The sequence below is a fragment of the Micropterus salmoides genome, unplaced genomic scaffold (genome assembly GCF_014851395.1).
Source record: "Micropterus salmoides isolate LMB-PRFRI ecotype aquatic unplaced genomic scaffold, ASM1485139v1 Ms_hic_scaffold_6, whole genome shotgun sequence".
Lineage (NCBI taxonomy): Eukaryota > Metazoa > Chordata > Actinopteri > Centrarchiformes > Centrarchidae > Micropterus > Micropterus salmoides.
Genome location: NW_024044348.1, coordinates 26,331,502 through 26,345,134, shown reverse-complemented (window position 1 = coordinate 26,345,134; position 13,633 = coordinate 26,331,502). Strand labels below are relative to the sequence as shown.

General features: G+C 40.6%; 1 protein-coding gene across 1 annotated transcript; it reads right to left on the bottom strand.

Moving 5' to 3' along the window:
* Nucleotides 1-5,183: 5,183 nt before the first annotated feature.
* Nucleotides 5,184-6,863, bottom strand: LOC119890389 (regulator of G-protein signaling 9-binding protein). The gene has a single exon (XM_038701645.1). It carries the CDS (start codon nucleotides 6,256-6,258, stop codon nucleotides 5,515-5,517), a length of 744 nt encoding a protein of 247 aa, XP_038557573.1. The 5' UTR covers nucleotides 6,259-6,863; the 3' UTR covers nucleotides 5,184-5,514.
* Between the last annotated feature and the right edge of the window lie 6,770 nt (nucleotides 6,864-13,633).

The window sequence follows — 13,633 nt, the reverse complement described above, 5'->3', positions numbered from 1 at the left end:
TTTGGTCTTTTCACTGATGCTGTCTCAAACTGCTTTTTGGTGATTTGTGCTTATTATTACATTATCAAAGTCCAAGTCAGCTTTATTGTCAATTTCTCCACATGTACCGGACTGGCGTTTCTCACTAACCAACCCACGCTGAAATAAAATGCACAAACAACTAAATTTAGAATAAAAACAAAGTACTTAAAACCAGACAGCAAAGAGAAACTTTCTGTATGATATAAAAATAGTGCAACATTGCTATATACAAAAACAGCAACAAAACCAGGTTCAGTAGAGAGGTAAACACGTTTGGTATTTGGTAATGCAAAATGTAAGATATCCTATGATATAATGGTGCAGAAAAAAAGGGGGGTCAGAGGGTTGGGGGTGGAAGAGAAGGGGAAAGAGTTCAGCATATGGTTCGTGCTGCATAAGGTGGTAGCCATGGAGTTGACATTGGGGGTGGGGGCAAATCTGCTGCGGGGGTCTAGGGGTGCGACCCCCCCCCCCCCCAAATCTCAAATTGTGAACTAATTCCTTGCCATTCCAAAATATTTAAAAATTCAGTAACACATGGGATAAAGTTTTAAATTATTATTCCCCCCGTAATGTATAAAAAGTGTCATATGACATTGCTATATTTTGTGCATTTTTTTTACCTTTTCCTTGTTTTATTGTATGTAATGCCAGAGACTAGGGATTCATAAAGTTCATAAAGTATAACCACAATCATATAAACAGAAATATATTATGCATTGCCTTGTATAAAGACAAGTCCAAATATTGTGGCCACGGTTTAGCAAATTGTTGTTGTTATTTACATATTTACAAGTAAATTGAGTGGACAGCAGGGGCGGTTACTCTGCTCTGCTTATTTTCTACTACTCCTATGTTCTCTCCTCTCTAGCCTTCTCTCCTCCTTTCTGGTCCTATATTCTGGTCCTCTCCTCCTCTCCAGTCATTTCTCATCCCCTCCCCTGCTCTCAAGTCATTTCTTGTCCTGTCCTCTCATTTCTTTTTATTTATTTAATTGTTTATTAATTAATCCACCAGCTCATTGCGAGACGATAAGCATTTATAAAGTTATAATTCCATAACACTTTTCAAAAACTATATAACAGTCAACAGTGATATAGCTTAAATAACATATTGCATTCAAGTTTTCCACTTTTGAATACATTTGAAAGTAATGAAATCAAGACAATATGGTGCTTGACATTGATTGTACCGACCCACAGCAGTGGCTTTTGGTGGGATGCAGCAACGCCACTTGGACAAACCACACACAGAACTGCAGTACACCGTAACACTAGAACCGGTAGTAATAATAATGGCAGTTTAGTAAATGTAATAAACTTAACAATCATTATTTCGGATGACAGAGCATGGTTCCCTGTCATAGCATAGCATTTTTTATATATATATATATATATATATATATAAATACGCACGCTGTGTGTAGTTGCAGTCGTATTTACCACGACCATCAGTCTGGTGGGTATAACTATCGTGAGTATAGTTCAGTAGTGCTGTGCCTCTGTCTTTTTTTAACTAGGGTTATAATACGCTTGAAACATTTTTAAAAAAGCATATTACATTTACAAACATATATTTTTAAGGAGCACAATTTCTATCCATAACTCGTCATCTTTTTGGCACAGAATCAACAAGTGCACTTTAGATGTGACAGAGTAGGCTGCTGAGGTGAGCAGAAATTTCCAGGAAGAGGTTCAATCAGGATGAGCGTTGAATAAACAGCATCAAAAATATATAGAAATAGATACGCAGAAAAAGAGAGGAAGAGGGGGAAAGATCTACAGAGTAATTAGATTTTGTCTCAAACTGATTTTTTAATCGATCTATAAAGTTGTTGTCTGCTTTGTTAGGAAAGGTCCCCTCACTCTGACCTGATGGGAACACTTCCTTCTTAAATTACGAGGCACACTAGAACAGGTCAGCACAGCTCAATCTGATTCATCTCATCTTTTTCACACATTTCATCTGCCAGCATGGGGGAGGATGCTGAGGTTTTGTTCCCCCCCTCTTCATCGCTGCCTTCCTTTGTCCTCGCACTACATCTCCTGCCTCAGGTGTGTGTGTGTGTGGGGGGGGGGGGAGCAGCAGAAAGGGGGTGAGTCAAAATAACACTGCTCAACCTTCTGTGCTGTTTGTGGCGGAGAGTCCATTGAGGGTTTCTATGGCAACCCACAGAAAACCCACCATCTTCGTCCAGATGAGGTGATGATGCAGTGGTCTGTCTCTGCCAAGTGTGTAGCTCGCCTCTCTATCATCCAGTATGCTTTAGTTTATGTGTCCAAGCAAATATAAAGCTCTGTCATGCTTAGTTTAAATAAAGCGCCTCCTAATATGTGTGAAGAAAGTCGATTTACTCACCTGTAAAGGGTCGATTTTTACACTCAATGAAGCAAATACTCTAAAACTTTGATACTGTGGGTATTTTGAGAAGCAGCTTGCATAACAGATTGCGACAAAATCATTTTAGCACACTTAAAACAGTCTGAAAGTTGCATCACAGCAGCCTTTTGCATGAACATTCCTCCTCGAAATGTGAGGGACAATTTCTGAAGTGCGGTGTTTCAGGGTGCTTTATCTCGTCCACGATTTAAATCCCCTCCCTTTCTTCCCCATGTTTAATTAATCGCCTTTATATTTTTGGATCTCCGCATGACAATGTAAGTCTGTCATGAATCTGGACATGACTCACTGTTAGCAGAGCTTGGTGCTTCTCTGAAATGACAACAAGGATAAACAAGATGTCAAAAAAGCCTGCTGTGAATCGGGTGTGAGCATAGTATGCCACTGATTTTCATGCCTCATGGTCCTGTCTTAAAATGCTCTCGACTCTTTGGCCTTTTAGGAGTGGAGCTATTCTATATTTAATTTTCTATATATATATTTTTTTTTATGTTATATTAATGTTTTTCCACAGGTTTCTAATGTCAGGAGGCTGGAAAGGCACAGACAGAGTGGGCATAAAACACAGTGGATAACAGGAAAAGGCATTTAAGTAGTTACATTTAATGTCCCAAATGATTGATTGCTATCTTAATCTGGAACTTCCTTACATAGCTTTATTTAACACTTGCTAGGTTTTTTTAATATTAATAAATATAATGTAATACTAGAAATGTTATTTTGTTGCGTGCAATCCATTACTCTCACAAGGAGTCAGGATCTGCCTAGAAGAGGAGAGTAGTCTTAAATAAATGTGATCTTTTGAGATTATTGCATACTTCAACAGCCTGAATTGTCTTTAAATGATGGGGGTCTATTCACCGTATACTATTACCAAAAAACCTCCTCAAGAATGAGGGAGGTCAGTTTAGAGCTTGTTTGATGTGCAAATGTCAAGCTGCCAGCAGTTACAACAGACTTTTCATTAACATTCACATTGGAGCAATAATTCAACAAGCCAGCTGATGTGAATAGAGAGAAACCAAATCCTTACAGTAACATCTCAGCATTGATAATTAAACACTTAGTTGTTGATGTACTGCCTATATTTTTTAAATCTCACTTTCACATTTTTACCTGAGAAGATTACTATATAGGATATTTTCTATAAATATCTGCTTTTCAATTCAGTCTCTGGCAAAGACCTTGTAAACAGTGATGCAGTGTGGAGTCTCTTTCAATAATTTCCTTACAATAATGTACCATACACTATATCATTTACTATAAAATTGGAAAATGTTTGATTTATTGAGACCCACAAAGAGATTTGAATAAATTATTAATACAGCTTTGGGGAAGAAATTAAGTTTTAAGTTTTTAATATTCACAGTTAGTTTCACTGCATATTTTAAATATTTAGGTTATTTTTTCCTATAATGGTATGCATGAGCTTTATAATGTTCGATTACTGTGGAAAGAGGTTACAAAAGGTCCTCAAAATTGTCATTAGGTGGGAGTGATATAAAGTGTAACAAAATCATCTGCCCAACTGAAATGACACATTTTTAGTTAAACCTTTCTGAACCCCTAATAAAGAAAGGGAAGTATAGTCGAGTGTTATATAATTTCCTAATCTTGTTAATTATTTCATAAAATCAGACACAGTATGCTAAGTTAAATAGCAAATGCAGTCAGACTCATGCTGTGTAAACAGTCTGTGGGCTTTGATAGCGTCTGATTAAGATTTCTGACTTGAAACTATTTCTGACTCCAAAGTGTTCTGTATGAAATCTTTCAAAGCCCACACTGAGTTCATGCAAGCCCGGACAACTGTTCTGCCCTCACAGCCATGTGGAGGCTTTGGCTCGGACTGCCATCACCTTTGACTTCACCTGTGCACCATTCCAGGAATAACTTGAAAGACTCTTACAACTAAAACCATTAGGGAGTTAAAGCATCTGTGTTAGTCTCCATTCCATTTTAAAACAAAACCACCCAGGTGGTTACGTCTAAGATAATCTTCTGCTTAAATGCCACTGTGTACATCTGATGTATGTATCTTAACCTCACTCATAATAAAAATATGACATTCATTTCATACGGACCCTGTGCTAAAACTACATTGGCATTTCCTGTAAAACACCTGGGAGCTAGCACGTTCACAAGTGTGTCTCAAAAGTTTTATTATAATAAATATACTTATGTATGTACATTATCTGACACAGCAGTCTGTATATACAAACCCTCTATTCACATGTTGCAATGTATACATTCAACACTGTATGCGAGAAAACCCCTGAAAAGGAACATGAACAGGTGTACAGTGAACGGGTGCATTATTAGAAGACTGTGGTATCTCAGGTCCCAAGGCTCTCATGAAGCACATTGTGATATAATGCAATGGAGTAAGATGTAGGCCTACTACAATCTGGCTATAGTAAAGATTATTTGAAAGTATTAATATTGTGCTAACAGGAGTGTGGAACAGTGCAGATTTGATCACACCCAACCTGTGTGATGTGGAGAACTTAATTGTAACACTGGCTCCCATACAACCTGACCTGGCTAGATGACCCCCTGCTCTCTGGAACATATCTGACTTTTGAATTCATAAACTGAAAGCACCAATCAGCTGAACATCAAGGGGAATACTTAACAGTAGGCTACATTTATGCTTGAGCTTTTCCACTAATCCACTTGGATTACGTGTTGTTCATATCATCCCGATGGCCAGACACTGTCACGTAATGTCAGGACGACCCCCCCCCCCCCCCCCCCCCCCCCCCCAAGAATCCAAAAATACACGACCCTTGGCCCCTCAAAAAACTTAACCTCAAATTGTGCCGGAGGCCATCCTCAACGAATGACACACTGGCCTATAGGCTATTCTAATTTTTTTTTTTTATCTAGTGGAACTCATCAACTCCACCGAATACATTCACAAATCCGAGAGAGATTAATAACTTGTGTGTCCGCAAATGTTTCAGCCCCTCAAATCCCACAAAAAATTGCTCTTTCTCTCTCTTGTGGAGCCGCTGGCTCTTAAACCACGGTTGCGCGCCCGTGGGCAGCCGTGCAGGGTGCCCATCAGGACGATCTGTTGGTGAGGAAAGTTCAGGACATATTGATGACCAAATACCCCAGAACCGCAGCGACCGTCACGATGACAAAGAATACAAGCACGGCGCAGATGGATGCAAAGCCGGTATCCCTGTTGCCTCCTCCTCCGTCTTCTTCTTTGGGCTCCTCTTCGCAGATGGAGATGACACCCACAGAGGAATTTCCTACACTCATGTTGGACTTGAGCTCCGCGCCTGCCTCCTGCTTCGCCTCCACTGCCCACGGCGCCACCTGCACCTTCATTTCCATCTCCTCCATCATCTGGCTCATCTGGGAGATCTCGGACTGCAGGTCCCTGAGGTCGGCGGTGTCGATGTTGCTGTCCGCCTCGTACTTCATGTTCTGCACGCTCATGGCCCGGGCCGCCACGGTGGTGGTGCTGCCGGTCATCCCCGTCTGGATGAGGTGTCTCGTCGGCACCTTGAGGGGGAAATCCTGCCCTATCTCCAGGGACCTTTTCATGTCCACCTCCAGGAGCTCCATGCTGCTTGAGAACAGCACCCATAGGCGCTCGTACTCGGCTCGGTCATCTTTGCTGATGGTCTTGTCTTTGAGCAGAGAGGTCAATTTAGTCCTGTTGGCCACGGCCAGCTCCTGGGCCTTTTTGCGGGTCCTCTTCAGCTCCTCTCGCAGGTTCTGCGAGTCCGAGGTGCTTCCCAGGGCGATGACCAAATGCCTGTAGCAAGCGGTCACTTTGTTCAAAGCGTCCAGCATTGTTTTGCACTCATCTTTCCCCATGACTGTTCAAACAAAGGATCTGTCTCCACGCCGAAAATATGAAATAATAAAGAAAAGATGCTTCAAGGGAAATGGCGAGCTGTGACGGCGCTTCAGCCACTGTCCTTAGTTTAGTTTCCACAGGAGCACACCCCCAGCTCTGTAAATCCCCTCAACGCACTAGTCAGAGCAAATTCCTCTCTATCCATGCTCCTTCCTGTCTGCAAGCAGGCACCGAGAGCGGCTTAGAAATTAATGCGTTCGTAAATGGCTTTAGGTCTACCTTTGCGCTTCCCCACTCGAGATCAAACAGCGCCGGAGCACCTCTCCCGGGAGTCTTTTTATTTTTATGAGACTGGGATCCAGAATCAACCACAGGTGTCACAACATCCGCCTAACTGCTCTTTGTGGAGAGAACACGGTGCCTTGTTTTTCGTCAGCGGCTTAAAATAATTCCGTTCATGTTCAAAGATGATGCGCAGCCTGGAAAATGGAGATTTTCACAGAGAGTTATAAAGAGAAAAGGGCTTCAAAGCATCCGTAACAGGGAGCCAAACGAGCCATTGTGCTTTTGTTTGTTTACCTGTACGGAGGGGAGCTGTCCACTTCTGCACCCAATAGACGATGTTTAAATACCAGTAAGCGCCTTCTGCGGTCACATGTGCGCACCAAACAGAGCCATGCAGGCAGGGGAACAACGCAGCTGCGCTCCCATTGGTTTGGCCACATAGGCATCTGGTTGAAATGAATCCTGTCATTGGCTGCTCTGTCCCTTTTGTGGGCAGGGCTGTCATATCTGTCAGCTGGGGACGTCAAATCACAGATACCCTAACCTATCTGCGATTTGTCATCAAGATGATGCTTTTTTTTTTTCACATTTCTGACTGACGAAGATTGTCAGAATGCATTCAAAAATAGAAGCCTACTGTAAGAGTGTGTACACACTTTATTTGGTGTCATCCATCAGTTGATCCACTCTATACCTGGTTTGTAAATATTTGTTAAATTTCCAGTGATGCAGAAAATACAAAATTGTCAGGTGTGTGCATAAGTGATATACCACATCCTCATTTCTTCTCTACTTGTTTAGAAGAGTTGCATGCCTTGCAGCCAGTTGCACACACACACACCTGCGTGCACACAGTTCATAATGCCAGTTGCTGCACACAGTATTCATCAGATAATGTGTTGTTTACCTATTTGGCTCCTGCTGTGTTGAGAGGCAGATAAGGCTGCAAGGTGATTGCTTGGTTTGCTCTTTTTGCATTATTGAAGCAGATGGGGCCTAATGATCCGCTGACTGCAGCGTAAAGCTAATGGACTGAAGCACAGAGGATGCCAGGCGAACCGAGGAAGAGGCTCACTGTTTGCTTTACATAAGACGGCATCTGCTGTGGAATGGGGATTTATTTCTTCTGTTCCATTTATTCCTATAGTGTGAAAAACAAATCTTAATTTTTGCTGATATCAGTTTCATGTCACGCATATGATCTTGTCATACAACCCCATGTGTTGTAAAATGATAAATAAATGTACCTTGTAGCTTATTTAATGCATTAAAATTTCTCAATAAGATTGCCTCTGCTGGTAGCCATGCCAGTAATGTCTCACTAATAACAAATATCTTGGCTGAGTCAGGTGTTTTGTTAAGATCTTGGCAAATGGATCTTCTTTCCTTTGAATATGTTTCCATGACAACGTCTCACCTCTTGGCAAGCACTCATTCAGTATTCAATTGCTGGCAATGCAGTAAATTGTCAACAGTCATTCTCATTGTCTCTCGGGTTGTATTTAGAAGGACAGTTTAGCTGTTGTCAAAAGAGAGATTCACGAACAGCAGTTGGATTCATTGTAAGAAGAACACGATCGATTAGATGCGGTTCGAGGGCCTTTTGAGAGCTATATTTTTTTTCTTTTTACAGTTTCAAAATTATATGATTTGAATTTCAGGGATCTAAAACTTATTCTTTGCAAAGGTACATTGAAGTATCCAAGAATGGCACTATTTCAGCTCACAAAATTTCAAGTTATTTCAATCTTGAATTCGCAGATACGAATCCAAACATGACCCCGTTAACTACAAATGTGGGAATATCTATTTAGTCTCTTCTTTATCACCTTTACATTGACACCAAAGAGTCAGAATCGCAGATTTACATTGTGAAAGTGGCGTTGGTGTCTGTCTGTCTTTCTGTCTGTCTGCGTACCTATAATAAGATTGCTGATAAGCTGGTCTGTTAGATTGAAGTGTTAGGATGAGTCAGACATGCTGTGGTCTGATTGCTCTCAGAGTGAATGGAAAACTCAATATGATTTCCCTTTCAGAGGCTCTCTGTGGTTTGCTGTTACACAGGCGAGTAACAAGATAAGAAGGAGCTCCAGATGTTTTTACACTGAAGGATGCATCACACTAACTCGTGAAAAGACAAATAAATCCTGAAAAATAAAAATAAGCCACATATTTTCACCTGATGGAGATCTTTTCAAAAAACACATACATAAGTACTGTGAAATTGAATGAAGGCTATGGTCACAGGTTGAGCATGAACCATAAATGAGGAGAAAATCCACTTTTTTTCATCGAACCTTTGAATGTGCAAGGTATTTGCAAGACACTGACAACATGACGTATTTAATTGCAAACAAAAAGCAGAAAATAGTGAATGATAGTGTAATGGCCTATAGATCTGGATCAACTGGTTTGCATACAACTATTTTGGAAAGTTTTAATGGTACATAATTCAGGTTAATCAGTCATGAGAGCAGCATACAGATTGAGTATTGTAGTATACAGATCGTTGTCTCAGAGGACAAACTCCATTAATATGGCAGTATTTGTGATTGCTGTTTGACATTAGTCTGCTGCATAGACCCATCTTTCCCACAACTGTGATATTTGAAAATAAGGCCAAATTTGTTTGTGTTCATATCAGGCACCAAACACTTTATTTATGTGTCCCATTTTAAAGTGGTGTGTGAGGAAGTGTGTTTTTGTTTACATACGGAGTCCCAGCTCACTGACCAGCTCTGGCCATTAACCTTCAACCCCACAGACGCAAAATGTGTCAAAATACTTTTTTCATGAGAATATATCCTAGATTACGGTGGATATTCTATTACATATGGTGCCACTGACAGCATAAGACTATATATGGGGGGGGGTTAAAACAATTTATGCTATAAAATGATCTACCAATGCTGTAATCCAGATTATCAGGATCTTAAAGGCCCTAGGATTAGCAGTATAATGCCCACTAATGTATCTTTTAATGGAGGCTTTCAACTCTGTCTCCTGCTTTTTCATCTTATGGAATCAATGGTTAATAGTTTAGGTAGAAAATGGAGGCTGCTGGCACTCACTTTGTGTGAGATAATTTTTGAATAAGCTTGTCAGCCTTCTCAATTATCCCAGTAAAAAGCTCCTTGAATATTAAAGTATACTTTCTAGATACAGCCCACGCTAAGTTTTGGCTGGTGCAGTCACCGTAATGTGCTGCTTTGACTAAATGTCTGAACACAGTAATTTACACTTTTCAGTTCTTCAAGCCATCATCCCATTGTTTCCTATCAGTTTTTGTACAGCATGAAAATCATCTTGCAGAGACTCGACACTTCACTGTGAGTTCGTCACATTGAACATCATACAGGTTCACTTCCAGGCAACAGTGATGTAACTTTGACAAAAATAAATCCAAGCTTGATGTTCACTGATGGATAACCCAGGTGTAAAGTCATCTATGGCTGCCTAGAAAGTAGGAAGAAGCATCTTGTGTGAAATAAAGAACTTGGGAAATGGACAGAAATATTATAAATATAATTGCTAGTTTTTTACCCATTGCACAGCTCTCAAAGACAAAATCCAGTTCTGCTGCCAGTGCTTTGGAGCAGGGCAGTGACAGGACATATCTTTAGATGTGGCACTAAACTATGTGGGGGGCAAAGACACAGTAGTAACCTCTAAACACTGAGCCACAAAGTATAATCTCCAATAATCCTCTAAAACACAACTCGTTTGACTTCTCCAAGTTTGACATTTTACTTCGAAATGCCCGCATCTCAGATTAAGTGCAGAACAGGTTTAGCACTCTGTGTAGCCCTAATCTTACGTGATCAGGAAAAGCTTACTTGATGTCTTGTTACTAGTGTAGGAAAATATCCCTTAAAAGCCAATGCTTGCCTGGGTGGGTCTTGTTTTAAGTGGTTTGGGACAGCCGAGTTAGCAGAGAGGCAGACGGATGAGGGAGCCCACAAATGCAGGCTGTTTGTGGAAGCATGAGGACAATTCACTCAGTTAGAAACAGAGACAGGACACCGAGGGGAGAGGGAGAGAGAGAGAGAGAGAGGGGGCGAGTGAGAACCAGAGAAAGATGAAGTCTGTCTTTGTTGAATTATTGATGGACCTCATCCGCTATGTGGTCTCTTACACGGCGCAGCATGCAGCAGCGGGGTAAACCGTGAGTCATGCCTCAACTCCACAAAGGTTCAGACTTAGGAGGATCTCCACTCAACTGTGACTTACACACACACACACTCTCACACACACAATAATGCCCCTCTGTCAACTCCCTATGAAAAGTAAAGCTAAGCTGACCTTAAAAGCCCTCATATAAACTTTGTATTGATCTTGGCAAATGTGATGCAGCATTTAGGAAGCGTGTGTGTGTGCGTGCGTGCGTGTGTGTGTGAGGACAGAGCTGACTAAACTTATGATAAAAACCCACCCTTTTGAAAACTACAGCTTACACTCTGTTAGTTAGTTTAGATTATCTTAGCTAAAAACGAAACAGGGGGAAGATGTAGCCTGGTTCTGTCTGATTGTAACAACATTTACCTACCAGCAGCTATAATGCTCAATATTTAGCACATCCAGACAAAAACCACAGTGTACAAGTGAAGATTTGCTGTTTTACGGAGGATCATCTGTCTGAGTAGGGTTATTTGGCTGGCCTCTGTTTGGCGTTTAATACGTTGGTAAGGTTGTTCAAGGTTATGGTTAGGGTGGGTTTAGGGTTAGGGTAAGCTACTCCTGAGGCAGAGTAGGGGGCAGGACTTGACGCAAAGCTGGTATCAGTCAAGTGAGAGTTTCTGGTGGAAAGAAAAATAATGTGTCAGTATTTATTGGCTTTGAGCAGTTGACAGTCAACCGGCAGATTGAAATACAGTAGTCAGGCATATAACTCCCCATAAAAAGGCAAATTGTCATTTTTACACTTCAGTTTTTGTACAGATTAAATTAATGAGCTGGTAGGAATATTGTGTTACCATTTGACGGAGCCAGGCTAGCTCCTTGTTTTCGGTCTATGTGCTAAGCTAATCTACATGAGAGTGGGATCAATCTTCTCATCTAGCTCGAAATGAATAAGTGTATTTGCCCAAATGTCGAACTTTTGCTTTAAATTTTGTTCTCTTTTAGTCTCAGAGGTGGTACAGACTGGCCACTGAGTAGCGTTCTTTTCTAAAAAGTGAGTCTAGATTTCCTTGGCCAGGAGTTGTAATGAATGGGCTGGCACTAAAGCATGAACGTCATTACTTAAGTAGAGTGGAGTGACTCTGTAGTCTACACTTTCCATGCTAAACAGAGATGACCCAAAAGAATCCATGGCACCTGCTGGGTCAAGGCTTAGCTCTAATCCTATCACATCAAGGCATACTCTGGAGAGGTTTGGCAAGAGTGCCAGAGATATGTTTGGGTAATAATGTCTACCACCTGTGTATGTGTGTGTGTGTGTGTGTGTGTCAACAAGGTACTTCTTTGTCCTTTGGCTCCTCTCACCGAAGCCTCAGTGTAATCCATTGTAACAATCCCTTTCTGCAGAAAATAGAATGGTACAGTAAAAGGAGGAAACAATGAGTGGATTAAAAAGATGTCCCTCACCAGGCTCTCAAAAGGCATTCAAGTCCACCACAATACACTGTAGGAGCTTTAGTTAACCAGAGAGGTACATTGGTGACCTTTACCCATCTTGAGCTGTTATCTTTTACTCATTTGTGAGCTCATTCAAGCATTTTGTAACTGTTTTTGCATACTGCAACCAAACATACAAGGACAGCTGATGGCCTGGAGGACAAAAGGTCTTGGCCAGAGCCAGAGCTTTTCTTAGCAGCAGCCGCCACGGAGGCCCTCAAACTCATGTATCGTTTGCTGAATTGATTCAGTGACTGAGCTGGCAACCCTTAGTTACATATCTGCAATGAATTAATACTTGTTGTTACTAATGTAATGCTAGCTACTGACAGTCTTTTTGAACAACAAACAACAACAAGCAAGGATCATCACGTTTATTTGATTCAAAACTGTCAGCCAATTACATACATACGTAACGCCCGTGCCTGTGTGTGCTGTCTATAACTCCTTATCATAGTGTAAATGAATGTACTCTTCTTTGTGTACATGTTAACAACAAGGCTAAAACAATACATTAGTAGTAGCTGTATAGCTAAATAATTTTTTTTTTTAATCACTGTCTCTATTTGGTGGTGGCTGAAGATATATATAAAGACAAAGTTTAGGTCAGCAAAACTGAGAAATAATATAACTTTCAGAGCTCAAGTAATGAGTTAACAACTTCACGTTTTTCTGCAGCAATGGAAGTAAATAAAGCCTTAAAAGTTGATGCAAAAACAAATTTCTACAGGTGTCCCAATTTGTAAATAAGTTGAAACAGCCTGTGTTAATACACCGTACAAGCTTTATTTGTACTATATTATATATATTTTATACACAATATTAATTTAGGAAGACAGACCAGTTGGTCAGCAGTTGGTTTGACTGGACTTGAACTACTTAATAAACTACTACTAGAAAAACTAGAAAAATGGGGGTGTAAACTTTTGATTGGTAGAGTATATCGGTAGTGTGTATATATATATATTTATATATAGGCAACTCAAAGTTAACTATATCTTGCCAATGGTAAATTAATAATATGTCTTTTTTTACAACAACTTTACCGTATGTCTGATTTAGGCTTAAAATTAATTAAACAACTAATCACAACAAATGTGAATGTTTGTATTTCATACCAGGCCCATCATCATACCATGCTCAAGTTGACACACCTTTGTGCCCTATGACTGGTAATACAGTGGGTGAATTTCCTTTTTGTTTCCTGTTTTTTGACAATGAAATTGTGTGTACAAAAGTTGCTAAACATTTTCCAATTAATTTTACCCCACAGCTCCACTGATGAATGCAAACCGACGTCTTCTGTTTCTGGGAACTCCACCTCCACCGCTTAACCCTGCTCAGGGGCCATCAAAACTGTCTGACCAAGTTAGGACTGACTTGGTTTGCAGGGGTCAGTGATTTTTAATGTATTGCTGGTTGAATCTTTTGACTCTTGTTTTTGCACTCAGTGTTCTCTTCATGGCCACTGGCTAATTACATTTATTGTGT

Excerpts from the sequence above, each read along its gene's own strand:
- LOC119890389 (XM_038701645.1), bottom strand. The coding sequence starts at position 6,258 with ATGGGGAAAGATGAGTGCAAAACAATGCTGGACGCTTTGAACAAAGTG.